Consider the following 27,500-nt stretch of genomic DNA (forward strand, 5'->3'; position numbering starts at 1 on the left):
TGTCTCAGTGGGTGGGTGCACCCCCCGTGGTCCTGACATCCTTGCTCGTGTTCTCCCTCCATCTGCTTCTCATTGGGACCTTGGGAGCTCAGTCCAGTGCTCCAGTGTGGGTCTCTGTCTCTATCGAGCACTTTTAAAAATATTTCTTAGCTATTTTACTTCTCCTTTTGAGAACTCTCCATCCAGTTTTTAAAATAGACATTATTTTAGTTGTAGGAAGTATACATAGATGTTAAAGTGACTTTTCAAAGACTGCCTGGGGTGTTCTTCCCGTGTTTACAAGATTGGCCTTCAGAAACATTGGAGCCCGGATCCCTTCCTCTCCTGGTCACCAATAATCCAGTCTAGTTCAAATGGACCAAAAGGCATGGCCAAGATGGGTTCTGGAGAGACAGATAAACAGAGAGATGATTCATTTGATTGATTTCTTAGAGAAATTAAATTGTTTTCATGGCTATTGGGGTAAAACACTTACAAATGTGACTTTGAGTTTTCATAAGATTTGAGTCACTGGATGTTTTTCTGGTTCCATAAATTAACAACTTCTTGATGTCCAATAGTCTTTATTGCCATTTTGTGTTTTCAATTAAAGTTTTATCTAGTGCCCAAATTTCCAGGTATTTTTCCATTCACTTTTATCTTCCTCCAAAATAGCCTTGTGAAAGATGAGTTTGGTCTTGGCAGTCACTGTCAAGGACGAGTGACTCCTTCTCAGGTTTGGTTACATCTCAAGTTCTCACCTTAGCCCAGAGGCCCCATATGAGCTTGCTCTTGGTCACTGCCAACTCTTGGTCCCCAGAGGGTACCCCAAATTTCCCAGGACACAGTCTTTTTTCCTGTGATATTCACATGACAATTCTCCCAGTCTCTGTGGTTTCTGCCCAAGGGTCCCTTCCTGTGAGACATGATAATCGCTAAGTACATTTGGACCTCCATATCCATGGTTTGTACTAGTAGATGCAAAAAATATAGGTCAAAACAATTTTTGAATGTGTTTATAGGGTCAGCAAAATGGTTCAGTGTGTAAAGGTGCTTGCTGCTAAACCTGATGACGTGCGGTCACTCACAGATCCCATCATCTCTGGTGGACGGAGAGAACCGACTCTCACACCTCGTTTTCTGATATCTTTGTGTGACCATGCTTACACACACACACACACACAGCACAATTAGTAAGCAAATGTTAAAAAATTTAGACGTGTTTGTAACAAATTATGCATTTTTGTCCTTGTCCTCATTCCTTAAAAAATGCAGCTTAACCATTTGCATAGCATTTACACTGTACCAGATAATCCTCTAAGAAAGCTAGAACTGATTTAAGAACAGCAGATTATGTTTAGGCTAAAGACTGACAATTTTTTTTCTATGGATAGGATTTTTCTGTAGAGCCCTGACTATCCTGGAACTCGCTTTGTAGACCAGGCTAGTCTTAAACTCAGGGATCCGTCTGCCTCTGCCTCCTGACTTCTGGCATTAAAGGCATGCACCACCACTGCCAAGCTCAAAGACTTTGCATCCTAGAAGTTTTTCTTGGACCTTGCCCAGTACAACTTTAGCTTTGCTCTTAGCTTTCATTACTACCCTTCATTGTGATGTTTCTTTAATTATTTACTTGACTTTTATTAGTACTCCTTACTATAAATTTAGCAGCAAAGGGCTCTGAACTCTATGTCTTGCTTAGTGATACACACTTGTCATATGCAGAAGGGGGTGATATGTAATATTTACAGATATGTATTTTTAACATATTAAAACGCTACCAGCATCAAAGTTAAATAAATAAAATAAATTCCATAATCTCTTTACAAGAACAAATCGAACTGATTTTCTCTGGAGTTTTAGAAACATATCCGATGTTTTAAAACCCACTGTAATTGGCTGGATGCTTTTAAATTAAAAAAAAAAACTTGTAAATTCATCCCTTAGTTTGTCTGAATGCTGATTTGAATTTACTTTATAGCTTATTTTAATCAACATTTTCTTGATGATTTGTTGGGTGCACAAGTATGATTAGTTTTGCTTGGCACATGAGGAAACAGTGGCCAAAGGTCCAAAGGCCAAAAACAAGCCTCTGGAGTGCCCCCATCATGGGAGTCCATTAGTGGGAGCAGAAGAAGCTGGTGCCTGAACCCTTGGAGCTGAAGTGTGCGAAACAGTAGGAGAAATGATATTCCACTTCTCATTTGTTCTGCACAAGAAACAGGAAACATTTTAGGCAAAGCGCATGTGTATGTGGGAATCCAGTACAAGTATCTAAGAGCTGTTGACTGAGCACCCTCAGCACTACTGTATCTACTATAGCACAGGCCACCTAAGGTATTGACAATAGAACCCAGCCACATTAAAATTAACGGGGAAGTTACCCCACGAAAGCACATAAAGTCGGATGTCTCTATAAGGTCTTTATAAAAATCTTAGTGTGTTCATTGGGTTTAGAAGCCTCTTGGCTACTAAATTGCCTGGATGAAAGCTACAGAGGTTGAATAAAGACAACTTTATTACATCGAGGGCTGAATTATCCCAAATCTGAGCATGCAAGAGGAATCTCTGACAATGACATCCCTGTGCCCCACATTAGTGTCTGTGTACACGAATGTACCAGTGCCCCAAAGAAAACAAATCCATACTTGAAATGTGGCCTTAAATACTGGACACAGAATAGTCACTGCGATGCTCCTTCCTCTCCATCTTCAGAACAGCTTCTGATTGCTGGATGTTAACTTGTCTTCAGACTACTCCTCAAAGTGGGAGATCCTGTATCACCAGTTGCTGAAGGTCTCCTTAAAACCGAGAGTTAGGTTGGGAGTACCCCAAGGTTTTCTGGGTGGAGTCACATGTTCGTTAACAACCTCAATGATGCCTGAACATTGCCTCAAAGAAAGGTAGTGTGTCAGTGCACGCATGCTCAGTCACTTGTAGATAGCGTGTCAAGTAGCATTTAACAGAATAGCCACCAAGCATTGACACCAACAGCAAGTATGCTGAGGCACACTGGCTCTGAGTGTCTCTTCTCCTTCCTTTCCTGGTATTTACCAGTCAGCAAAATATGTGGTGGTAGCAAATCTTTCCTTTCCCCGCCCCTGCAATCTTCAGAACAACACTTGGACATAATGAACTCAATAGATATCTGTTGGATTTCATCAGTTTTTGTCTTAAGCAGACTCTGGTTTTTAAGCCATTCTCCATTTCAGAGGTTAGAGGTTAAAAGACATACTTTAATCAGTCTATTTATCATTTGAGTTGGGGGGGGAAATCTGCAAAATAATTTTTGACAGGGGTTAAGAAAGCTAGCCAGTGAGGTGGGGATAACCTGTAAAATACAAACCACCCAGCTCATGGACTTGTGAGAGGCCAGAGAAGAGATTTAGATAGTCTTTCCAATCATTCTCCTTTCTTCCCCACCCCCATCTCCTTGGAATTATGTTATCTCTGCTTCTCTTAAAAGCTCAGAAGCCTTTTGAATTGGGGCAGCATTCAAAGACCAGTCAAGGGTCACCCTTGGAATATTAAAGGAGAGTGGATTACCGGGAGAGGGAGGGCAAAGAAATGCTGGGGCTGGACTCTGCCATGTGCAGGCTGAAGGGAAAGAGAGGAAGCCCACTGACTGGGCTGAAAGAAGCGGGGACGCAGCTAGGAGCAGCCCCATGAATAGTCTCAGCAGGCTGCATCAGGCTGGGGTGGGGGGAACATTATTGAAATCAATTAGGCAATGAATGGCCTTTTGAACAAAATAGGATGACTCTTTAAAGAACATAGAGACGTCAAACTTATAAAATAAAATTAAAAGCCAGATCCAGTCTTAATTTGGAGATAAAATTCTATAGAATTTACAGCCCTCTGACAGTTACTTATTCCTTAAAATAATAAACCTTTAGGATTTATGGAGTAAATTCCTTCTCAAAGGACTTCAGAGTAATTTAGTTAAAAAAAAACTAACAGGTTTTTGACCTTTCTTTCATTTTTTATAGATATCGATTCTTGTTTTTGTTTTTCAAATAAAATCAATGCCTATTTAGGAGGGGCTTGGTGTGTGCCCCACACCCTCCTGATGTTTGGAGTAGGAAGACCCAAAGGCAGGCTGGCCCCTTAGCAGTGGTTACTGACTGATTTATTTTTGTGTATGTGTAGGGAGTAGACCAGAGTCTCTCTGAAAATATAACGAAGGCTAAGGAGCTCCTTTTACTAAGGTACCCAAACTCTCACACCTTGTCAGAGGGCAGGAAACAAAGAGCACAGTGCAAGCAATAGAGAAATCTCTTTTATTACTAGGCAGTCAGCGTGGTCTAAGCGCTATTTGAATTATTTATTTAATCTGTAAACGCATCCCATGCGGCATATGCTATTATTACCCCCATTTTCTTCCCAGGGAATTGGAGGCTCAGGGATGTAAGTCCTAGCTCCTAGCCCTGCAGAGAGCAGGTGACCTCATGTCTGAACTCAGGCTGCTGCTGGTCCCAGTGTCCAGACACTCACCCCTGGCACCATGGGACTGGAAAGTGGGGCACCCCAAGATCCCCAAGGAAAGCTGACTACAGAGAGAGCTCACTATAGACCAGTGGGTGTTTGCGCACAAATTTGACCAGGTCACCCTGTATACTTTATTGCCACAAAGATCATCTCCACAATTTCACAACACCAGAATGTGAATAGCATATTCTACGGTTTACAGTGCACAGCAGAGCGTCCAACAGGGAAGGTAGACCAGCACCTAGCATATTACATAGAAATTTGGAACCAACTCACCATGGACACACGGAAGTTTTGAACTGGATTTTTAGGAATATTAATTGGTCAGCAGGGGGCAGGATGGATTTTTTCTATTTATTTACAGAAATCAGAAACAAAGGAAAACAGATATTTTGTAAAAAGAAAAAGTTTTAACTTGGTATCTTTGTCATTCAGAAGGGAAGGATGAACTGAGAGGCCCTCGTGTATTTAAACTACTTATTAAAATGATAGAATTAGAAATTTTATAATAAAATCAAGCTTCGAATACCTGTGTGTATTTCGGTGGCTGAGAGGCTGGGAAGACAGTTGGTGAGATGAACTTCTTATGCCAGGTAGATTTTTCTAGAGAGAAACCAGGTAGACAGAGCTTAGAGTCTGACCCACGGGAAAGGAGCCCTTTGTTCCTCTGGGCTATTCTGAGCCCTTCAGCCCTCACTTTGATGCCCAGTCTGAAGGCAGCTCTTCTCTCACGTCCCTCCTTCCTGTCCCCCCTCTTGCTTCCTTCACTATTAGTGAATCAATCAAAACCCAATGTAACTGGGAGCATAGTTTGTATCAGACACATTGCTCAGTACTGAGGACTCTGCCTGCTCAGGATTAACCAATAGAAAATTTATCATGATTTTGCCACATCTGAGATGCAACATGGGAGGCTGGAGAGAGAGCTCAGTAGTGAGGAGAGTGTACTATCCTGGAAAAGGTTCTGAGTTTGGTTTCGAGCACCCCTGTTTGACAGCTCACAACTGCTTCTAATTCCAGCTTTTAGGGAATTCAGCACCTTCTTCTAGCTTCCATGGGTATCCGTGTGCACATGTGCATGTCTGTGTGTATGTGCACTCCTGTGCCACACACTGTATGTGCACTAATGTACCAGTGCCCCAAAGAAGGCAAATCCATACTTGAGGGTTGGTCTAGTGTATTACCTTAGGCATGCGTGCTCATGGACATGCACACACACACACACAGACATACACACAAACACACACACACATGCACACAATCAACTAATATAGAAATGTAATGTGGGCAGGCCTAGTAAAAGATTTCTTTGAGTATCCTGAAGATTCATATAAAACAGATGAGAAGAACCAATTTAGTTTTAAAAACAAAATGGGCAGTTCAGTCGTCCTGACTCTCTTTGAGGTCGTAAAGGTAAATCTCTAAAAATCTTAAAACTTCTCAGTCCTTGGCTTGGAAATCTCAGACTCAAGATCAGATTTTCTAATTCTGAGAGAAGACTGTCATTCACCTTTGCAAAAGTTACAGATGTTGAACACACATAGTGCACACCCACAAACACATGTCTGCTAGAGATTTTAAGACATTATAAATAAATTTTAGTTAGAGCAGGGCTTGAATGATTTCTTTCTGTAACTCTTTAACAGCCGTCCACTCCAATTACTAAATGTAAATTCATGTTCCTCAGAGCTGTATTTTGGTTGAGGCCTCGTGCCTATGTGAAGCCGTGAGATTATAAAGATTATGTGAATACAGGGTAGGTGTGTGCAGTGTCGACACTGCTACATAACCCCATTACCTAAAGCTCCAATCCAGACAAGCCAGATTGAACTCTTATTGATGCTTTTACATGAGGCAGCAGAAATCGAATTGATGGTGCTATTAGGTTGTCAATATCAGTGTCTCCCTCTCTTCCCAGATAAGTAGGCATGAAGCATTGTCCATACAGTCATATTAGCTTCCAATGGGCCAAGACACTATAGAAGTCCAAGGTGACGTTCTAGATGAGGCGTGTCCAACTGCAGTTTTGTATAGGTGCTTTGTAGAATTCCAGAACGGATGGACTCTTATTTGTGTGATCATTATGTTGTTATCTCAGCCTACGCACTCAGGTGGATGGGGTTTTGCTTATTGCCTCACTTGTGATTAGTTACAGCTGTGTTTAGTGATGCCCTCTTGAACGGAGTTTGAGTTACCCCCGGAGTATAAGCACAGTAAGGAGTATGTGATGCTATGGTACCTGGAGAAGGACAGAGACTCTAGGAGGAAGGGGCAATCACTTATGTGTCTGAGGTTCAACTAGCGAAAAGCAGTGCTTAAGCTGGTTATATGTTAAACTCACCCCTAGTAAGTGAAATGTCATAGTTAGACACAAAAACAACCAGATAATATGCTGTCTTGTCTTTTCATTTCATATGATTCTGGACATTGATCTTAAGCAAATAGTGCTTGGATAAAATGTTGAAGATAAAAAGGAAGTGGCAAGCAGTGTCCTACCCAGGGTATGTTCCCATCAGAGGCACTAGATTTTGTCAGTGTTTGGAAGGTTCTTGTTGAGAGTAGTAATCGCTGACATTACTGGTGCTTAGGAAACGAGGGCCTTGGAAGGAAGAAGAGGACCCACTATGGTAGATAGTAGAGTCTCCTCCTCCTTCAGCAGCAGTGACTGCTACTCCAAGCCAAAGGCAGAGAGAGATATTAACCCAGGTCAGTGCTTTATATGGACAGCAGTAGTGTAGAAAACAGTCTACAATACACTCTACTCTTCAAATGTATTGTATGTATTTTATATTTGAGTCTCACAATATTTCCAAGGAGATATAGAACATCATTTTGAAAAGCAAACTAAGATTAAGGAGACAAGAGGTTCACTCGTGGTCCTGCAGATCATTAGTACAAATGTTAGGGACATCCATCAATAATTCCCTTCATATTTTTAGAAAACCACTATATGTGTCCAACATTCCTCTGAATTTTGAGTGCCTTGTTGGATTTCCACAGAATACTTACATATATGGGGATAGAATTAGGAAAATTTCAGCATTCTAACTATAATGGAATCAAGGTAAAAGATGAAAATTGTGACTGTTGATTAGAGAAAAGAATTTCAGATTCAGGGCAACATTTCTGTGTGAATTACTGAGGGACCTTCAAGAGCACATGTGGAGTTTTCATGAAGTTTGTTATGATGCAAATTTCTGCTGAGTATTAATTGAAACTGTGGCATTTCCTGCTTTTCTTAAAATCAATCCTTTTATAAATATAAGAAATTATATTTGAAATAAAATAGTGACAGATAAATGTGTGGCATTTTAGTGTACATATTTGATTTCCCTAATATTCAAGATTTTCCAATTTTCAAAAATACGCACTTAGGAAACATAAAAATAATATAAAAGAGTATCTATTTTCCAAGTTTAGTTATGTCTTTTTTTTTTAGCTATGTTTTTTAAAAGTTATTCTTAAGAGGAGGTAATAATGACTGCTTAAAAATTAGAGACTGGTAAACCTTAGGGAGAAAATATTCTTCAATATATTAAATATACTGAGAATTGAACTACTTAACATGATAATTGATGAAAAAAAAACAAGAAAATTTGTTTTTTTCCATGGCCTAAGTTACATCATTTACTCTTTTTTTAAATATTTATTTATTTATTATGTATACAATGTTCTGTCTGTGTGTATGCCTGCAGGCCAGAAGAGGGCACCAGTCCTCATTTCAGATGGTTGTGAGCCACCATGTGGTTGCTGGGGTTTGAACTCAGGACCTTTGGAAGAGCAGGCAAGGCTCTTAACCACTGAGCCATCTCTCCAGCCCCCACATCATTTACTCTTGATGTAATTACTTCTCCAAACTTGCTATAATCTGGTCACTTCCTCTTAATTATTTTCTACTTTTACCACTTTTCTGCGGGAAAATTGTTCACAAAATATGGTGTTGTGTTTATATATTAAACTGGAAGTAGGTAATTTGATCCTATATTTGTTTCCCTACCCTAAATGGAAACACATTTTTATTTTTTTATTCTTTGAGGCAGGGTTTCTTTGTGTAGGCCTGGCTGTCCTGGCACTTGCTCTGTAGACTAGACTGGCCTTGAACACACAGAGATCTGCCTGCTCTGTCTCTCAAGTGCTGGAATTAAAGACACGTGCCACTAATGCTCAGTAGAAACATGTATTTTGTTTTCTTTAAACATAAATAATATTTCTATTGAATTCTGGTGTGGGTCATTTTGTCATGCAACCAAAGGAATTTTTCAAGGATTTTTGAGGGCTGCCTAAGTTATTTATATTGTCTCCAAAAGTAACTTTGACTGTCGGTTTCATACTTGATTTGTTTACAAAAATATGCTGGACCTAGCTCAAGTTCTGCGAAGAGGGGTGTGGCTGTTCCCATTGCTTGGCTGCCACTGGGCACGGGTGCTTTGCTGAATTCATAATTTTGCTCTCCTTTCTTCTCTGGGTAGAAATTGAGAGTGATTATGCTTCCAAAAATTTTGTCAACTTCTGAAGGTCTTGAGCTGAACTATTCGATCTCTGCTTACCTGGCATTATTTTTAGCAACCTGGCAAAAGTCCATGCTGAATTCTCCATAGTAATACGGTGTCCTGTAGCCACTCATCAAATAAAACTTGGACAGAGGTGCCTTGGAACATCTCTAGTGAGGATTATAGTAAAGGATAACAGAAATTAGAGTATGATGAGAATGCATTCAATCAATAAAAACTAAACGGAACAAGGCTCTACGTCAGGTGGACTTAACTGAACCTTGAGGACTACCCTTGTATCATGGAATATCTCGGACACCAGTGTTTTGTGACAGGCATTTAGAGAAACACTCTCTCATTCCAACCTTTTTATTTCTGAGATAAGAATATTAAGGTTGATAGTGTTTACATGGCGTGCTATGAATATCTAGAGAGGCCACTGAATGCATCTGGGTATTGAACACCTTACAGTGTCCGGTGTCCTATACGGCAGTGTCCCATGTGTTCTGCCCAAGCAGAGCCATCCTGTGGGGAAGAAGATAATACACACAGCCCACTTTGGAATTGCTTGTCTAGGCTTAATACAAGCCATGGCCCTGTTGACTCTTCGATTCCTACTTCATTCACACTCAGTGGTTACTGGGAAATAGAAAAGGGTCCATCTACGAGAGCTTGAGATATAGCTTCAAAACTTAGCCATGTGTCTTAGGTTCGGGTCACCCAGCCTTTTTGATCTTGAGTTCTTCATCCATAAAATGTGGGTAATACCTTGCCTCGTGTGTATCTACCTCTGAAGGACTTGTCTGACAAAGGCGCTGAGTGAGTGGTTCTTAGTCCTTAGGGACACCTGAAGGAGACCTAAATAGGTACTGTGCTGTTTTGATGTTGGGGTACAGTCCTACTGTTCATGTTAGGATAACGTAAAAGTCTCCTTGAAAATTTGCTAATAGAGTAATTTCCTTTTTTTTTTCAATTTTCTTCTGTCTTACTCTCTAATTTCTGTCTTGTCTTATCACTGTTCTGGCCTCTTGAGTCTCTAGCGACCCTTGTGAGTACCTATAGTGACATGGGCTATGTCCTGTTCTTGAACCATTGACACTTAAACAAAAGACCACTCCTACCAGTGTTTACAACCAAATGACACAGAGGCCTCTATTTCTCCTACTGCACTGGTAACAACTTCAAGTGGTTAGTATGAAAGTTTTATTCATTTTTCACTTTAGCCATTTTTTTTTTCATGTTTGTGGCTGTGGAGATCCTTGGCTATGTTGAAGTGAGAGCTCTCTTACATTTCTGCCAGCTATTATGTGGGTATATACTGGAAAGACCTGTCTTCTCTCTGCAGAAATGGCTTTACAGCCTACCATAGCACTTGGCACAGAGACTCTCTTCTAAGCTCACTGTTACTTGAACGAGACACTCGGTTCCCATAAGTCTGCGCTTAGCGGTTACTGTTTGTGGCACATTTTCCAATAGACCTCCCAGTGGCTGCATTTGTGATTAAAAGCTGTCTGCTCTCTGACTCACTAGGGGTTTGCTATTTAAGTATGTCATGCGTGTGCATGTGCGTGCGCATGCGTGTGTGCACGTGTGTGGGTGCACATGCAGAAACATGCACATACACAAAATCAACTATGTCATGAAAATTGTAAAGTCTTTTGTTAAATGAAAACTCAAATGAGTACTTTAATGACAAGCTGAATTTTCTAAACATCTGTCACGAGAAGCACTACTTGGCAACCTAACCATGTATGAGGTGCAGAAAAATCATTTAGGAAACTAATGGCCAGTGAATATCCACCACCGCGCAGGACATGCTCTGCACAGATATTTAAGTGCCGGTGGACTTATCAGCTTCATCTCAGCTTTCAGTGGGATTCAGGATTCAATTCTGACCCTTCACAACTAAAGCAGGACAATATTCCTTTTTAAGTCTATGCAGATATTCATTGACATATGAATAGTCTCGTGTAGCTTACAGGAATGTATTGCCAACAGAAGCTCACCATCAACATCCCTTAAAAGATATTCAAGTAAGCAGTGGAATGACAGAGATGGGATGTCTCAAAGGGACAAATCATCTCTTCCTTTAGGTTACAGAATATTCAGCCTTTAAGGAAGTATAAAAAATGTTCTAGAATTTAAACCTGGGTTCTTGTATTCTGTGATAAACACACTATAAATACCAGGAGTCTTATTCCCTTCCCTGTTCTGGGCAGACTATTCACTAAATCGAAACAAAACGCACGCATGCACGTGCACTCTCTCTCTCTCTCTCTCTCTCTCTCTCTCTCTCTCTCTCTCTCTCTCTCTCTCTCTCACACACACACACACACACACACACAGTCTTCTGTAAATGTACAGAGGAAAATTCTGAGGAAATGTAGAGAATTGTCTGCCTCCTTTCTGTTTTGTCAGTCTCTCTCTATCCCCCAATGCCAAGTGCTCTAAAATCTAGCCTCCAAAGCCAGTGTCTGGGATGCGAATCTATATTTAGATTGACAATACGACCACATTGATTACATTGATTCTATTCCAAATATTTGCAATATACTGAGACAAGCCTAATCTATTTTCTAAAGAGTTCAAGGTAGGTATCAGAGTTTCCGAGGAGGTAACAATGGAGAGATGTTTGTGGTTGCTATCGACAATAATCTGATGTTGACAGAGAGTAGTATTTTATTTAGTAATTAACAGTGTAAAGGGCCGAGGAGCTGTCATGTTGGTTCTTAGGCTAGGGAATGTGATGAAAGATGATATCTGCGATCGCATCCTTTCCACTTGTTTAGGATTGTCAGGATGAGAAATGTCAGCATTATGAAAGCTCAGCTCTGCTCTTGATATGATAAAACCCTTCAAAAGCCAGCCTTTCTCTCTCCCTCATCCCCCTCCTTCCTCGCTCTCTCTGCACTTGCTTTTTTTTATTTATCCTGTTTTGTTAGATGGCAGAAATATAATTCTTTTCTTTCTTCCTATTATAAGCCACCATTTTTGTTTTATTATATGTTTCACAACCCCTAATGCCCCACTGAAAATTACCTTGTTAAATGACAGTGTTTCAAAGCCATGAATCCTTTCCACCATTCCCTCAGAGGTTTGAAACAGTCAACAGACTGTAAAGAATAAATAATAAAAAAGTATTGATTATTTTGATGACTGTGAGATTCAATTAAGTATTAATTTTGCCCTCCAGTGGACCTATCAAGGTATTCAAAAGGGAGGATTCGGCTCAGCTAAATGCGTGCTGAGTGCTTCAGCCTTAAATAGGGAGAAAATGTGTTTACCTACAGTATTTGAAGAAGAAGTGCATTGATGCACAGAGTCCAATATTTAAGTGCTGTGCAAATTAAGCCCTGGTGACAGTGACATTGTTTTCAGTGGTATGAGTATTGACTAAAGAAGTGCATTTGATGACAGCTTAAACTATTTGTATTGATTAACATTTTCATAGATTATCATGTGTCATATCAAATTCACTTTTCAGGCATGAATACATTAAAAAAAAAAAAACCCAGAGGCATACCACAGCCAATGTGATGATGGGCAGGGGAGCATGCTGCCCCACCTGCTCCTGCACGTCACCTGTTTCCTGCTCAGGAACCATTTAGGCATGAACTTGACAATAAATAGCTCCCAGATCACGAAGGAGAAAAGGCAGTTTTTGCTTTGCTTTGCTTTGCTTCTGCATCTGATATCTGTGCCAAAGCCATCTTAGTTTGCAAGCGGACTAAAGGCTAGATTTGGGGGGGTATTCCTCCTCATTGTAACATGCCCTTCTGAACGAGCTGAAGATAAAGCTGGGCTAAATTATTGGGGAGAAAAGTTTTGCCTTTTTTTTTTCTCCTGGAGGTGATTCTTGATTTCTTTTTCTTTAATGTTCTGGGTGCATGATGCTCTAGGTAACTGAATTATTGAAAACAGTTTGTAAGTATTTTCCCACTTCCTTAAAAATGTAAGGCAATTTCTGTATATTTTGTTGTGTACTGTTTGCTTTAAAATGTGCATTTGATTGGGGTCAGCCTCTGTCCCCAGTCTGGGACCCATGTAGGGTAGAAAACTTCTAAGTGTGCTCAGATTTTACATAAGAAATATCTCTTATTCCACTGAAAGCTTGTAGCGGTCTTTTTCCCCCCTGTCTCTTTTCTCTGCTCTTGGGATAGGGTTTAATTGCTTCTCCCCCAGGGAGAAGGCTTCTTAAAATAGTCCCGTTCCCTCCATAGGGTGCCCCTTCTAAAGAGATACGTTGCTGGAGTACAAACCAGCACTTTCTTTTTTTCCCCCTTACTGCATTAAAGACAGAACAAGGTGTAAAAACATCCTTACAAAAGCACATCCCACAATTAAAGCCGTGTTGGTTAGGCTGCTTGCAAAGAAGTTTTTTTTTTTTTTTTTTATCCCCCTCCTTCCTTTTCCCTCCGAAGCTCCTGAATCTCTCACATGCTAGTTGAGCTTTAATAGGGTGGGGAGTAATGGAGAACTCATCGAATCTGTAATAGCTCTTCACTTGACTGCAGCCAGCAATAACAGCAGGAGCAGGCAGAGATAAGAGAGAGGAGAGAGGGAGTGTGTGTGTGTGGAAGAGAGAGAGGGAGAGGGAGAGAGGACACGCTCTCTAAAGCTGCCACTTTTTTCCTCCCCTTCGCTCTTGCCCCCCATCCTAGGATCCAATGATAGCTGGACAAGTCAGTAAGCCCTTGCTGTCAGTGCGGAGTGAAATGAATGCGGAGTTGAGAGGTGAGGACAAGGCTGCTACTTCAGACAGCGAGCTGAATGAGCCCCTGCTTGCGCCCGTGGAATCAAATGACAGCGAGGACACTCCCAGCAAGCTCTTCGGTAAGTCTGTCTAGGTATTTCATTCCAGTCCTACCATGTTGTCCGGAAGAGCAAGCCAGCCACCACCACCCCAGCCCCCCTTTCCTCCGGCTTGCCATTCAATGTTTTTGTAAGTGCTAAAGAGGGGCTTCGCATCCTAGAGGGGCTGAGGGACCTGAGCCTCTTCAGCTGGCGGGGAGGGATGCCCTCCAAACTTTTTCACCAACAAGGAACTTCCTGACTGTCCATTTTGACTTGTCGAGTAGCGTTGCCGTGCCCAGGTTGCAAATTATTCGAACGAAATAGAAGGAAAGAATGAAATGAAAGAACGGAATGGTAATAATAATCAGGAAATCAGTTCCATTGCGAGAATTGGTTAACATTTATTGAATAAATATCGACTCGGTTTCGGGTTGCTTTGCAGCCTTTTGTTACAGGGAAGGAGAGTAAAGAGTCATTATCTGTAGTCAAAAGATGAGTGAGGAGAACTGAAAATGTCAATACAAATCGCTCTGTGCCAGGTAAACAAAGGTGGCTACAGGCATGGCTCTTTGAAACATATTTTGTCGTCATCAGCTGAGTGAGTACTTCTTCTGCTAAAAGGGTTGAGGCAGGAGAACCGTCCTCTACCCTTCTCCCTACCCCTCTCTCTTTAACATATTTTTGCCTCCCACTAACTGTGGCGACAGCGCAGGACCTTTTAGGAATCTGTTTCATAGACAAAATGAGAACAAACAGAGAGCCACTTCAGCAGAGACATCTGTCATTCAAACAGATGACAGTCTGCAAGCCAACTCCAACCACTGTGATCTCTAATCAAGGGGAGCAGGCTGTTGAGGCACGTGCCGGCATGATGGATGCTCTGAGACTTCTCTGCAGCACAAGTACTTTATGCTTCTGAGTGACATTAGGTTTTCAGAACAGCAGTCTCCGACACACTTGCTCTTAATTATTTCCAAGTGTGTCTGTCTACACATCTGTATACAACTAACCTAGTATAACAGGCAGAGAACCGATAGCTCAAAGATTAAAATAAAAACAGTCCTAAGCCTGAAGTTTAGAGTCAAACAACATCAATACATAAAATACTTGGTGAGGGATGCCGATTAATTTTAAAATCGGTTTTAATTTTTTTTTTGGTAGAGAACAGATAGAGCTTCTTTGGCCAGTAGGTCAGCAGCTCTCAGCGGCTTCCATAGAAAACAGCTTTCTACTTACAAATGTTCAGGCAAACACTTTTGTGTTTTGTGTTCAGAAGGGAACCACAGAGAAACTTTGTTTTAAATTTTTCTTTTGTTAAAATGCTGATTTTCACCTAAGAACACAACTGATTTCAGTTTTCAAAAAATCCTATGGTTACTTTTAGTTCAAAAGGCTCCGGCTTCTGAAATCAAGCCTTCATGCCTGGCTTGGGAGGTCTTAGCATTTCACTCTGAGGAAGCTTTTAGCTGTAGTCTAAGTTCTTAGCTGTGTGAAAAGTTATGCCCTGAAACACTCATTTTCTCTTAAGAGGCTAGTGAGAAAAATCAGATAAAATTATCAATTGCAGGAAGGCAAAACCCATGTGCAGTGCTCTCTGCAACTGAATGTATTGAGGAGGACTTTAGTTTTCTAAAAGCTGCTGCTCTCAACCTCAGCAAAGCAGCAGATATTAAATTATTTGTCCCAAACATTTTATGTATTTTTCTTTTAAAAAAAAGTAAGAACATTTTGTCGACTTTGGTTTCTAGCCACAAGTTCTTTTCTGTCAGCTGACGTGATGAAGGGTTGATTGATTTAACGTGGCATTTATTTAGATTTTTCAGTGTTGAGAATTGCTTCACACTCTGCAGCCTACTTTTAATGTTCTTCATGTACAGTGAAGAAAACTTTGAAAGAGCCAATGGGGCCAAAGAAATTTTATTTAAAGTTCCCTGAAAAGATTTTAAGTGGAGTCTTTCTGGGATGCCAGAGACTAAGGAGTCAGAGTTTAACCAGAAACTTTACAGTGGACTTAGAAGGGCCCCTTCCCTGCATTTTGAGATTCTCAATATGTAACAGTGAGCTCAGCCAAGTCCCCACGCTCTGCCTTGGGGTGTTTCTTGTTCACTAGATTGCCTTTCTTCTCTAGATTACTTTATAAACACAATATAAATCTTTCCCACTTTTCAAATTAGGCAGAAAAGGAATCACTTGATTTAACAATCTTGAAAACTTAAAACAAACAAATGGAGACAATGCAAGACAGAAATGATAGGCTGTAGCCAGGGAGGAGCGCGCTCACAGGTCTTGGGAGGGTGTCCTCGTTATTGGGATGATTGCACTCTTGCTTTTGAACAGTACCAAGCCTCAGAAGTGGAAATTTTAGTTTGCACATCTGTCTGAAACTTTCTGAACTAATCATCTCCCCGTCTTTTCGGGAACTTTGATGACAAAGTTCGTGATGCAGGAATCTGCTGTTTTCTTTAGCATGTGAATGTTGGGTATCCATGTTTTGTTTGTAGACATGGTTCTAATTGTGTTCTTTATTTGACATCAGAGAACTGTGTTGTTCGTGGGTAGTTGAGCTTTTCTTTAAACCAGGGTCATTCTGCTGTTTCTCTCTCAAGTCATCATGCCTCTACTTTCTACCGTGTGGTTGAAGCCTGCGCTTCTTTTATGAAAGGGACAAATTAGAATAATCCTGCGTATTTTACTATGTCTAATGTCATGGAGAGGCATTATCCAATAACAGGGCACCAGAAAAGCGTGCTTTTCCTATTGCACCTTTAATTTCAGTATAAATGGATTTCTTCAAACCTAATTCACCTGTCTGGGTCTCACTCAAATTAGTAGTCCAGAGGACAGGCCTGTTTCCCTCACAGTACGGCATCTTCAACCCCAAACTGCAGGGGAAAGGCTAATGCTGATGCCCTCTATGGATAAACAAAGGAAATTCCAGGAACCATTGGGCTTTTTATGCCTCTGCTTAAATTGCACCTCTGTACTTAACAGCATCCAAAGGGAAACATACTGTGCAGAATGTTTCGGGGCTCTGAGCCGCTCAGAATGCTAGGAGGAGGAACAGGAAGCCATATGCCAGCCTAAGTAGAAAGTTTAGAAAAGGGCCCTTGTGTTTTATGAAGTAATTACATCAGAGGTAACGTTTTGCTTAACTTGAACAGCCATGGAAACTAAAGTACACTTAAGAGAGATGAATCCACATTTCATTGAGAAACATGCGGTGAAGGAGTTCTCTGCAACATCATTAAGTGTGCATTATTTATTCTTATAAAGCCTGCAGAAAACTCCCTCCGTTTTCAGCTTCCGAGCATATTCTGCTAAATTCTGAGCCACCGGGACAGCATGGGTGGACGGGGCACAGGCTGGCACGTGGGAGAATTATCAGAGAAACTGGTGCTGTGTCACATACTGCTCTAGTTGCATGATGGTGACTGATGCCCCCCCCCAATATGGGACTAGTGATGCGCACACTGAAAACTGTACCCCAAACTAGCCTTTGGCAAGCGGTCTCCAAGGGAACAGGTTGCTGTGTTTCTCCGGTGACAGTTATATTGCTCATGTCAATGGGGTGTCTCACTTGGAGTTACGCCTATCAAGCCCTCATTGTCCCACGTTCAGCAGGCAGGATGCTAACATTCCAAAAATGGTATCCACTGCTTGGGCAGGAAAATGGCTACAGAAAAGACGGAAGTATGGTGTATTCCTGGGAAAATATCTGTATTCTCCACTGAAGAAGTGAGACCTCCCAAAACATACCTGAAATATTTCCTCTGTACATATTTGAGCTATGGATGGTGATTATGAGCAGTGCTTCCCCTGGGACATTTTTTAGTGTTTCAATTAAACCTCATGATTGCTTGTGTTTAACTTCCAGCTAGCCTAGGTGACCGTGCTAGGACCAGTGGCTTGTTCTCCTGTTATATCACATGAGCGGGAGGCACAGCCCAGAACCTTGAACTGAAAGGGAAACCCACCCTTTATGAATGCTGTATGTGAAATAAAAAAAAGTCTGTTTTTCCCCTATAACATAGTGGCTTTTTTTTTTTTCTCCTGGCTTAACAAAAATCACAATGATACTCTCAAGAGTGAGCCGTCTCAATATCATTTATCTGTGAAGTCTTGGAGAGGGTTGAAGGCTGGGTCAGTTATTTCTCCATGTTAGGAAACAGCACTTGTCTGTTTGTTTTCCTTTCTTTCTACTGAGCTTTGTCCAAAAGCGCGCGTTGGAAAATTTTCTGTTTTTAAATTGCCATCCAGTTTGACTTGATTAGAATTTATGGCTATGGAGTCATTTTCAATGACAAAAGGATAAAGGACTAAATTGTCTGTCACCCCTTGAGACAGTGGTCTCTGCAGGTCAGCAGCGAGGTCACTGCAGGACATAGTGGGGAGTGCTCTTCGGCAAGGCTGCCTCCTGCCTGTGTGTGCAAGTGGAGGCCTTCGTTATGGGGTCGCTGGCTTCATTACTTTATTTAAACGTCTCTCTCAAGGTTTCAATGCATTAGGTGCTTATAATACTGGGATAAAATATGCTGGAGCCAGTAATCAGCACATAGGGCTTAAGCCCCAGAGGGAGTTAGCTGGGAAATGAAGAAGAAAAGTCTCTAGAGAAATATATTCATTTGAAATATGGGACATGCTTCTACATTTTTAAAAGTTGTTATGCTATATCAATTGAAAATTCATGTTCTTTTTTCACTAAAGAAAGTGTGTTTTGATAAAAAAATTAAAACATCACACACTTGTAAACCAACTAAATAATTTGAACAATATATTCTATGCAAAAAAAAAAAACACTAAACAGAAATCAATAGAAGTCTGTATTTATGTAAGGAAATGGGATGCAGGATAAAGTGTGCCACAGTTTCCGGCTTAAAAGTCAAGCAGCCCCTTGCCCTGCCGCTCTCTGACTAACAGAGATGGAAATGCAAACTTATATATTTTTTTCTTACGTTTCAGAAAATCTAATTCACTGAAGTAACTATTTTAAAAAGTCATTGAGAGGCTGTGCGTATTTAGACAACTTTACTTAGTGGCGATTTTCCTACCAGACTATCATTTGCGACACTGCATTGTAAACAAATCCACTTTAAGTGATATTAATATATAGACTTTGAAGTAAGAATAAATCCAGTAAGAAAGGTACCCGTGTTCAGACTTCTCCCCAGACTGCCTCACTGAACTCTGCTCACTGCTAAGTGGCTCAGCACTGGAGCATGGTGAACAATGTGTGACCGACAATTCAGTGGGGACGTCTTAGGTACCTTCCTTTCCTGCCACTCACCACGCCGGCGGTGCTCTGGTCAGGCCAGTGCTGCAGAAGGGCAGCAGCGCAGTGTTCAAGGACTCTGGGAGACAATCCATCAGCCAGCCAAAGTGTGAAAGGGCCTGTCCCTTTAGCTTCCATATTCTGTTCATGTTGTTAAATGGTCCCATAGGCAGACAAACATACGTTAAGGCATGTATGATCTGATTTATCTGCACTCTGTCATCCTTTTAAATGATTCCATCTTAGCCTTTAGAAGGTCTTCCTGCTTCTGTCTTAAAGGTTACCTGGCATTGTAGTGTTCTCATAGTTTGCCCGGCCTTGTCTCTGTCCTAATTAATGGAGAGGTACGTCTCAAGGCTCAGCCTTCAGTAGATTGCCTGCTGTCTTAATCACCTAGTTCAGTTATAGAATTGATGCTATTATTTTCAAAGATTGACCAAATAAAATATTCTCCACCTGAAAGCTGAGCTTTAGTAGGCTGTCTCAAGCAAAAAGTTGTGTGTTATCACACAGTAGACACATCATTTGTGAGAGAGCTGGCATCTCTTTGGCGACCTTGCTGGTCTATGTTTTGGGATTAATAATACATCAGACATCACACGTTTAAAGGAAAGTAGCAGTGGAAAGGAAGTGGGGGAGCTCAGCTCTGCTCTTGGGCTACCCCTGATTACTCAGACCTTTCTTAGGAAGGCAAGGCAGCTTCAGGAGAAGGCTTGTTTACCCAAATCTGCACCTGGCCCACTTAACTCACTTCTTGAGTTTCTTATGCTAAAGAGAAAGATAGTAAAGTGTTGAGACCCAACTGGTACCCTGTCAGGGGGCAATCTGTATAACATTTCCTGCTGTCAGGTTAATAAATTTTTAAAAAATATCCAAAGGCAGAGGTAGCTATGGCAAGCTCATAGTAACCGTCTCCTTTCTCGCCGAAATCATTTAATATCCACCATGGCTCTGGAGTTTCCTTGTCTGTTGTTTTCCTAGGTTCTGTACTTTGCTGGTATTTTTGTTCAACTGTTTATGCTACTTCTTACTTTCAAAATGCTTACTCTTTGAAATTTCTTTTGCATTCAGAAATCTGAATATAATTTATTTTAATTTTTATGTGGCATTCTGCAACCGGACACGCATGGCCTTGTGTTCCACACAACCCAGATGAAGCTTTAAGCCACCCAGTACAGAACTTATTTTGGAGAAATATCTTCCTGTAATGATTGCATTAAAAATCTATTCATGAAAGAATATTTAGGTCTCAGCAGTAAGCAGGCACGAGGCAATGTCTGGCTAATAACACATAGACCAGTTCTTAATCTTGAAGTGTAAACTCCAATCTTCTGATTACCAGAGCTAGGTTTCATAAAGCTATGAAACTGAGTAGCCTTGTCTAGAGGTTTACTCAATGTAATGTCCTGATTTATGAGACCGATGAAGCCTTTCTTAGTGATTTCAGGGGTCAGAAAAATATAACACTAAATTCCTTTTCATTTAAGAAAGCATGTCCTCAGAGAAAGGGAAATCAACTTTGTTTTATAAGTATTCAAAGACAAATGTCTAATATGAACACTCAAGATGCACGGCTCGAAGGGTCTCTAAAGCTGCTACTAGTTTACTTATTTTATTTTTTCCTAGTGTATTTTATGTCTGTCTATGTTTTATTTCAGAATCTTAAAGAAAGACCCCGTTTAGCCCCCCTCAGATTCTGCCCTTTGTTTTAGCGCGCTTACACTTGAACATATGATAAGATATGCTATGTATTTTACACTAAAATGCTAACCATCGGGAGCTAACACCATGTAAGTACTTTTTTGGAGAGCTGTGCTCCCATCAAAACTGTTTGAAGGGGGAGAAGTGATCTGAGTGCAGTAACAGAGATGAGGAAATGGCATCACACAGAACTTGAAAACTTTCAAAGTTTTTTTGTGCTGTGAGAAATAAGACTCTGTAATGAAAGTTGCTATATTAAGATGCTCAAAAGCCTTTTGAGAAAATAACTCTGATAAAATTTGTTAGTTTGTCCTGAAAATGAGGTAAACCATAAAGGTGTTTTCAGGAGACCTGTGTACTAATGATACACAGAAAAAAATCATCACCAATTTAATCAGTTTGTCCTTATGAGTCTTTAGGTAGTAACATTTCCTTATACCTTTCTATCAAATATTTGCCAATAAAGAGTTTTCCCTATTGAAATTCTTCCAAGATATTTTTGTTTATTGCTTTTAATTTTGTCCAACTAAAGAGGAGGGAGAACAACCCAATTATGACAAAAGTTTGTTAAAGGCAAGAAATAAGAAAAATGTTTGTGTCCATCTAAAGTATGAGGTGTGTTTTCCTCTTGGTTTTCATATTTATTCATATACTACTTCACATTGTCCACCAAATATGTAGTACTATGTATTTTCTGTCACCATGTTGATAAAAGCCAATTTATAATACTAAACATTCTTTCAGTTCATGTCTTTCATGCATCACTTGAATGTACTTCTGCATGTTAAAATAGTAGATGTTACATAAATCGAGTCAAACAAGTTTGCTGGTAAAGGACAACTAAATATACTGCTTTGGGCTCTCATGGGCTGTATTCCAGGCCCAGTGTCCTGATCCTGACTTAGGTAGTGGGGGAGACAATGGGATTCCCCAGAAACATGCAGTTTCATTCAGTAAAGCAATCTAATAGTTTGCTGTATAAAGAACATCTGTGCTTTTAAAACACAACCCACCCAAGCTCAGGTTATGCTCATGTTTAAATTATGGAAACACACACATATCACTTGTGGATATACATCTGTCACAACGTGTTTATCATTATTGTAATCAGCAAAGAGAAATTTGTTCAATAGTAAGTAAAATGTTCCGCAAGAATCCCATGTACCTGAATAAACAGTAGGCATGTGTTGGGCTTGTGATGCACAAGAAATATTGTCATTTTAATCATTTTCTATTGAGTTAGTGTGGTAAAACTCATCTCTGTTTGCAGCCTTTGATGGCCACATGTGGTGATTTTTCTCTTACTCCTGGTATAGCAAGATTTACTTTTGCAAATTAATGGTTTTCAGTAATGCACTGAAGACAAGAATCACCCCTGTCAGAGGAGAAGAAAGGCGAAAGGATTAATTTGATTTAAAAATGCAAACATTTGAAGCTGTTTAAAAAGCATGAAAGTATTACTGCAGAGTCACTTATTGCCAAAATCAACCGAGGGTAGATGAGAATAAAAAGAATCAAATAAGAAAACCTGCACCCCAGTATTTAATTATGAATGTAAGGACCAGGAGTGAAGGGTTGAACTTCCCTTTGTGAGAGCTGGCGTCTCTTTCCCCAATACACCAATTTCATTTACCAAAATTTCAAAAGATAGAAATGTATAAAAAAGAAATGATATGCAAAGAAAGCTGCATGAAGGACACGTTGTATGTTACTGACATTTCAATGAATCCATCTAGTGTTGCCAATGGACGACAGTGTCATCAGTGAGCGGGTAGATAGGTAAGGCAAGAGCCCTCTCGATCCTGGGACAGGGACTTCCATAGACTTGAGAGGAAGTGCACATCTGGGTCTGGGTTTTGGATGGCTGATTTTGTGCAGAGTATTGAGACTAAGGCAAATTTGAATTTTAAACTAACTTAAGGAATTATCAAAAAATTCCGGTAGACTGGTCTATGCTTTAGTTTGAAATGTTTAACTCTCCACTTACAGTTTGTAGTCATAGTAATTTCCCACTGAGCCACCTGGAATCTACAAGGAACCAAAAAATTCCTTAAAAAAGTTATGTATTGTGGCTTGATGGGCTTAATATCTGCAACTGATTGCTGGAAATAAAAATGATGAGGAAAGGAAGTAGTGACTTGAGAGCTCGCTGAGAGCCTTGAGATGGGTGGACCAGCTTAGAAATGGGGCCGCACGTCTTGTGATCAGCGGTGTATCAATATGGTTTATAATGACATAATAACCTGAACCCTGTAGCGGTTTATGGTTCTTTTGAGAATTCTTATGGATTCTTAGAGTGAGGGAGCCCAGAGGAAAGATCTTGAAAGCTTTCATGAAATCTGGCCGTGTGTCAGGGAACTCCGATGACGGTGATTTAGCTGCTGAGGAATCCCATCGACCGGGAACGTCATTAAATTTTTAAGGTAAAACAAACCACAGAGCAATTGGTAGACGTGAAGGGTACCGAGTACCCAAAGTGACCACGGAAATTGGAAAGGGAAGCTTCTGAGAGGAGAGGCAAAACGCAATGAGGCCATCGTCGACCTCAGCGTCCTGTTTAAAACAGCATGCAGTGAGAACCGTGTTCTGGACACTGGATCTCTCTCTCTCTCTCTCTCTCTCTCTCTCTCTCTCTCTCTCTCTCTCTCTCTCTCTCTGTGTATTTCCTTCCTGGGAATCTCTCAGAATTGATTGCTGCTCTTTCATTTTCCCTGGCTATTTTTAGTCAATGATAAATAAAGAACCAGAATTGTGAATCTGGCACCACTGAGATATCGCACCAGAAACAGCAGGGAAGAGCCAAGATGAATAACTTTACATCCGTGGACGCGCATAGACCTCGGGCCTCTTAACATTTGTAATCCCGCTAATTTCTGTGGGCTTTTAAAAATACACTTCCACATGAGCTCTCAAAACCCATAAACGTGTGGCATGTAAAGTAAATTGTTTGTCACTTGCCGTCGGCCTGCCATATTTATTGTCAGGAGAAATGGACATTAGTTGGAAAAGCAGTTGTTAAAGGCCAAACAATTTTTAAAGATGGCAAAGCTGCGGGCGAGGGCTTTCCTTTTTCTAACAACGAGCCACCCCTTCAGACATCAAAAGACAAGATAATAAGACACTTCAAGCGCAATTCAAGATTATATTCAACATCTAAAGGCTCGTCTCTTGTCAGTTTGCATTTACCCTCCGAGGGATGGAGCATTTCTATCATCTTTCTGTCAAGAGGAGTCTGGCAGAAGAAGCAAGGGCTCTTATTTCACACACTTAGGGGTTTTCTTTCTTTTTCTTTTTCTTTTTTTTATCAAATAGCCCACACTCACTTGGATTCAGTCAAAATGGAGGGATAATTCCAGGAAGGTCATAACAAGTACAAAAATCTCATATTGATTTGTATGATTAGAAGGCATTAGAACCACACACTCATGCCAGGTTCTCGGAGGTTATGTCAGTTACTCGGTCATATGCTTGTGCAGTCTGGGAAAAAAAAAGAGGACTAAAAATTTAAAAGGGGACAACTGAAAGCTGAAATTGTCTTAATGTACTGTGCTCAAACATTTAACAAGTGAACATAAAAATAATTTAATGCTTTAACTTCACAACATTTTTCAATTAGCTTGTTCTTCGTGGCATACTTCATGCAGTGTACACAGAAAATACGCTCCTGTTTACCAGCTGAAAGACATACTTTTGTCAAATTATTTTTAAATACTTTCAAAAATTGATTGCATGTCCTTAATTTGTGGATAACAGGTGACGACATTTCCAGTATAAGTGTAATTACAAGGCTATCTTGCAGTGATTAGCAATGTTTGATAAACGTTTTCCACTCTGGGATGATAATGCGGCTGCATTTATCAGCTCGTGCCGTCCTTTCCAGAGATGTTACTAAAGAAATAACAGCAGAGTTTGTTATGATTATCCGCTACCTAAATAAATCACAGTTGCTCTCCGAGAGTCACACAGCCACACAGAGAAGGATTCCAGGCCTTTTGTTTGTCCGGTTTTGCTTTGGGTGTTGGTGGGGACACACCTCCAGAAGTTAGAAGAGCCACGTTTTCTTCTCAAAACAATTCATGAAAATAAGACCATGATATCCCGGGATTGTTTCTATATTGAATCGTTGAAATTACTTTTCTTAGCAATTTTCATCAACTCCCTGTGTCTCTGCTTCTGATATTTCTCTCCTGGCTGTGGAGTGTTTTGAGACTGGCTTTCTTCTGAACTACGTTCTCACATCAATGCAAACTGAGTTCCCGCACTCTATCTCTCTCTCTCTCTCTCTCTCTCTCTCTCTCTCTCTCTCTCTCTCTCTCTCTTTCTCTCTCTCTCTTTCTCTCTGTGTGTGTGTGCTTGTTTGTGTATACATAATGTACAGTGTCATTACAGTGTGTTATGGAAGTGAATACCTGATTCTACCATATTCCTTCTATTTATCATATGGTTCTATTTCTACTCTGCACTGTACAGTTTATGGATCAACATTTGGCAATGAACCAGTTACCTCAGGAAACACATACCGGGTGCCTTCTCTGTGGCGGGCATTCTGTTGGGTGCTGGAGAGGGCATGGAGAATGCAGCAGATAGTAGGAGTGACCTAGTTCCACATCCGGACATGGATTAGTATGCAAAAACGAATAGAGCATGGTTGAATAATCTACATTTCTGGTATTTCTTTAGAAAGTATTGATCTTTAAAGTTGAGCATTTCTGAAGTTGTTAGTTGTTCAGAAGCCTCGACATTCAGGAAATGTTTTTATCCCCAAAATATTATAAACGAAAAAAAAGGATTTTTATGTGATCCACAGAAAAGTACATTGGTAATGCTTTGCTATTGTGTCTGGGGCACAGGGACAAAAACTCTGCTTTGCAAAGAGTTTCTTAGTTGTGTCCAAAGGGAAAATAAGCTAGAATTATATTTTGTTGTTTTTCCTACCTCTGTTCTCTTTCCTAAACTCTTGTCACTTATCACTTAACACAATGCTCAAGCTTGATGAGTCCAGACTTGAATTTGGGTTTGACCCTGGCTCTGCCATGTAGTAGCTATTTCAGCAAAATCCACGACACACTTAAATTTTTACTTTTTCACCCCTGATTGGAGGGTTTGATGAAACACACTGCACATGGCAGTGCTGGAGTTAAAACAATTGTCATGGATAGAGAGCTCCAAAGAGTTTCCAGCATGTGATTACCACAATTAGTTAACCTGAAAACAAATTCACCATTTCCAGAAATCAATTGATCAATTTATTTTAGCACTAAATGTGATAAAAGCATCAGCCACAGTTCTGAGAGAGCTGGAATGATCTGTACCTCCTCATGAAGAAGCATCAGTTCTCAGAGCTCCATTGGCCGAAGGAGTCTTCTGGGGATCTTTTTCTCATGATGACAATAGCTTCCCTTCTTTAGATACATTAGCAACTGCTTTTTCCAAAGACTCATCCAGGAAGAAATCTAAAAATGGATGCTAAAAGATTCTATAGAAGATATAATTCACTGCTTGCATACTGTAGAGCATATGGGTGTGGGGGAAAGGGTGGGAAAGGGACAGTTGATATATACGTAAATATTTGTCCTGTTCTAAGTTAAAAATGTGAACGGCTGTAATTCTTTCATATAATGAAATCTGTAAAATAATGTTGGTGCTGAGAAGCAATATGAAACAGGAAACCTATGGAAGGAGGTAACACTTCTCTAGCTGGTGGATTGGTCTCATTCTCCAGGAGCTGTATTCTTTTGGGCGGATTCCTTCCTTAGGCCAAGCGCTGATTTATTTATTTATTTATTTATTTATTTATTTAAGATTTCTGTCTCTTCCCCACCGCCGCCTCCCCTTTCCCTCCCCCTCCCCCAATTAAGTCCCCCTCCCTCGTCAGCCCAAAGAGCAATCAGGGTTCCCTGCCCTGTGGGACAAGCGCTGATTTTTTTCTGTCTTGAACACATTTTGTTCAAATTTGGTATATAATGTTTGTACATAATGAAATGTTCTGAGCTCTTTCATAGACGAAGGAGTTTGAGTTGTTAGTGTGCTCACTTCTCTTTCTCTAACACGATAGTTAAACTAACAGGCTGGTAAGTTAGGAAGATTAGGACAATATTAAACATTGTCTATAAAGACTATGCAATGAAGGGCTATTCCTGCAAGAGGGATATTTAGTGAATGTGAGTCCTTTTTCCCACTGGTAAACTAATGTGTTTTTCTGAGTCTGAGAATGAACAATTATCCTGCTGACAGCCCCTGAAAGTATTTGAAACAGATTTTAATGATTTGACAATATCACTTATTCTTCAAAAGCAAACTCTTTGAATTTTATTTTGAAAACAAAAACCCAAAAGTAATATGGAGCCTTAGTAAGACCTTTTGTTGCAAGACTTGAACATTCTTGTTGGAAGCCATGTTTGGGGAAGAAGTATCACTACCTTTCTGAGAATGCAGATTTAGTTTGAGAGTATGAAAATTTAGTGCCGTTTAGGCACACAAAATGGCCAGGGTAAGAAGGTTCTATTGTTATTGTCCCAATAGCAACTTGGTTTTAATTAAATATTCGTGCCACTACATATTTCTTAGAAATTATTGACACTTTTAGGTCAATTTATTTCCTTATATGTCAATCACTCTGTCTCTCGTATCTACACACATATGTATATATGTGTGTGATGGAGAGACAGACCGAGAACATATTTCCATATATGTCAACCACTCTCTTTATATATATGTGTGTGTGTGTCTATATATGAGACATATAGATAACACATACTTTCAAATTTAATTAATGTACA

The 27,500-nt window shown here is 40.3% G+C and overlaps 1 protein-coding gene across 1 annotated transcript in view; it reads left to right on the forward strand.

Annotated features, from left to right (window-relative positions):
- Pou6f2 (POU class 6 homeobox 2) overlaps window positions 1-27,500 on the forward strand; it is a 462,212-nt gene that overhangs the window by 88,781 nt on the left and 345,931 nt on the right. Inside the window, exon 2 of the mRNA XM_050142248.1 lies at window positions 13,619-13,790. Within this exon, the coding sequence (XP_049998205.1) occupies window positions 13,619-13,790 (172 nt within the window). The remainder of the gene's footprint in view (window positions 1-13,618; window positions 13,791-27,500) is intronic.

Source organism: Alexandromys fortis, unplaced genomic scaffold (genome assembly GCF_014885135.2).
Source record: "Alexandromys fortis isolate MF-2015 unplaced genomic scaffold, M_Fortis_MF-2015_v1.1 scaffold_5, whole genome shotgun sequence".
NCBI lineage: Eukaryota > Metazoa > Chordata > Mammalia > Rodentia > Cricetidae > Alexandromys > Alexandromys fortis.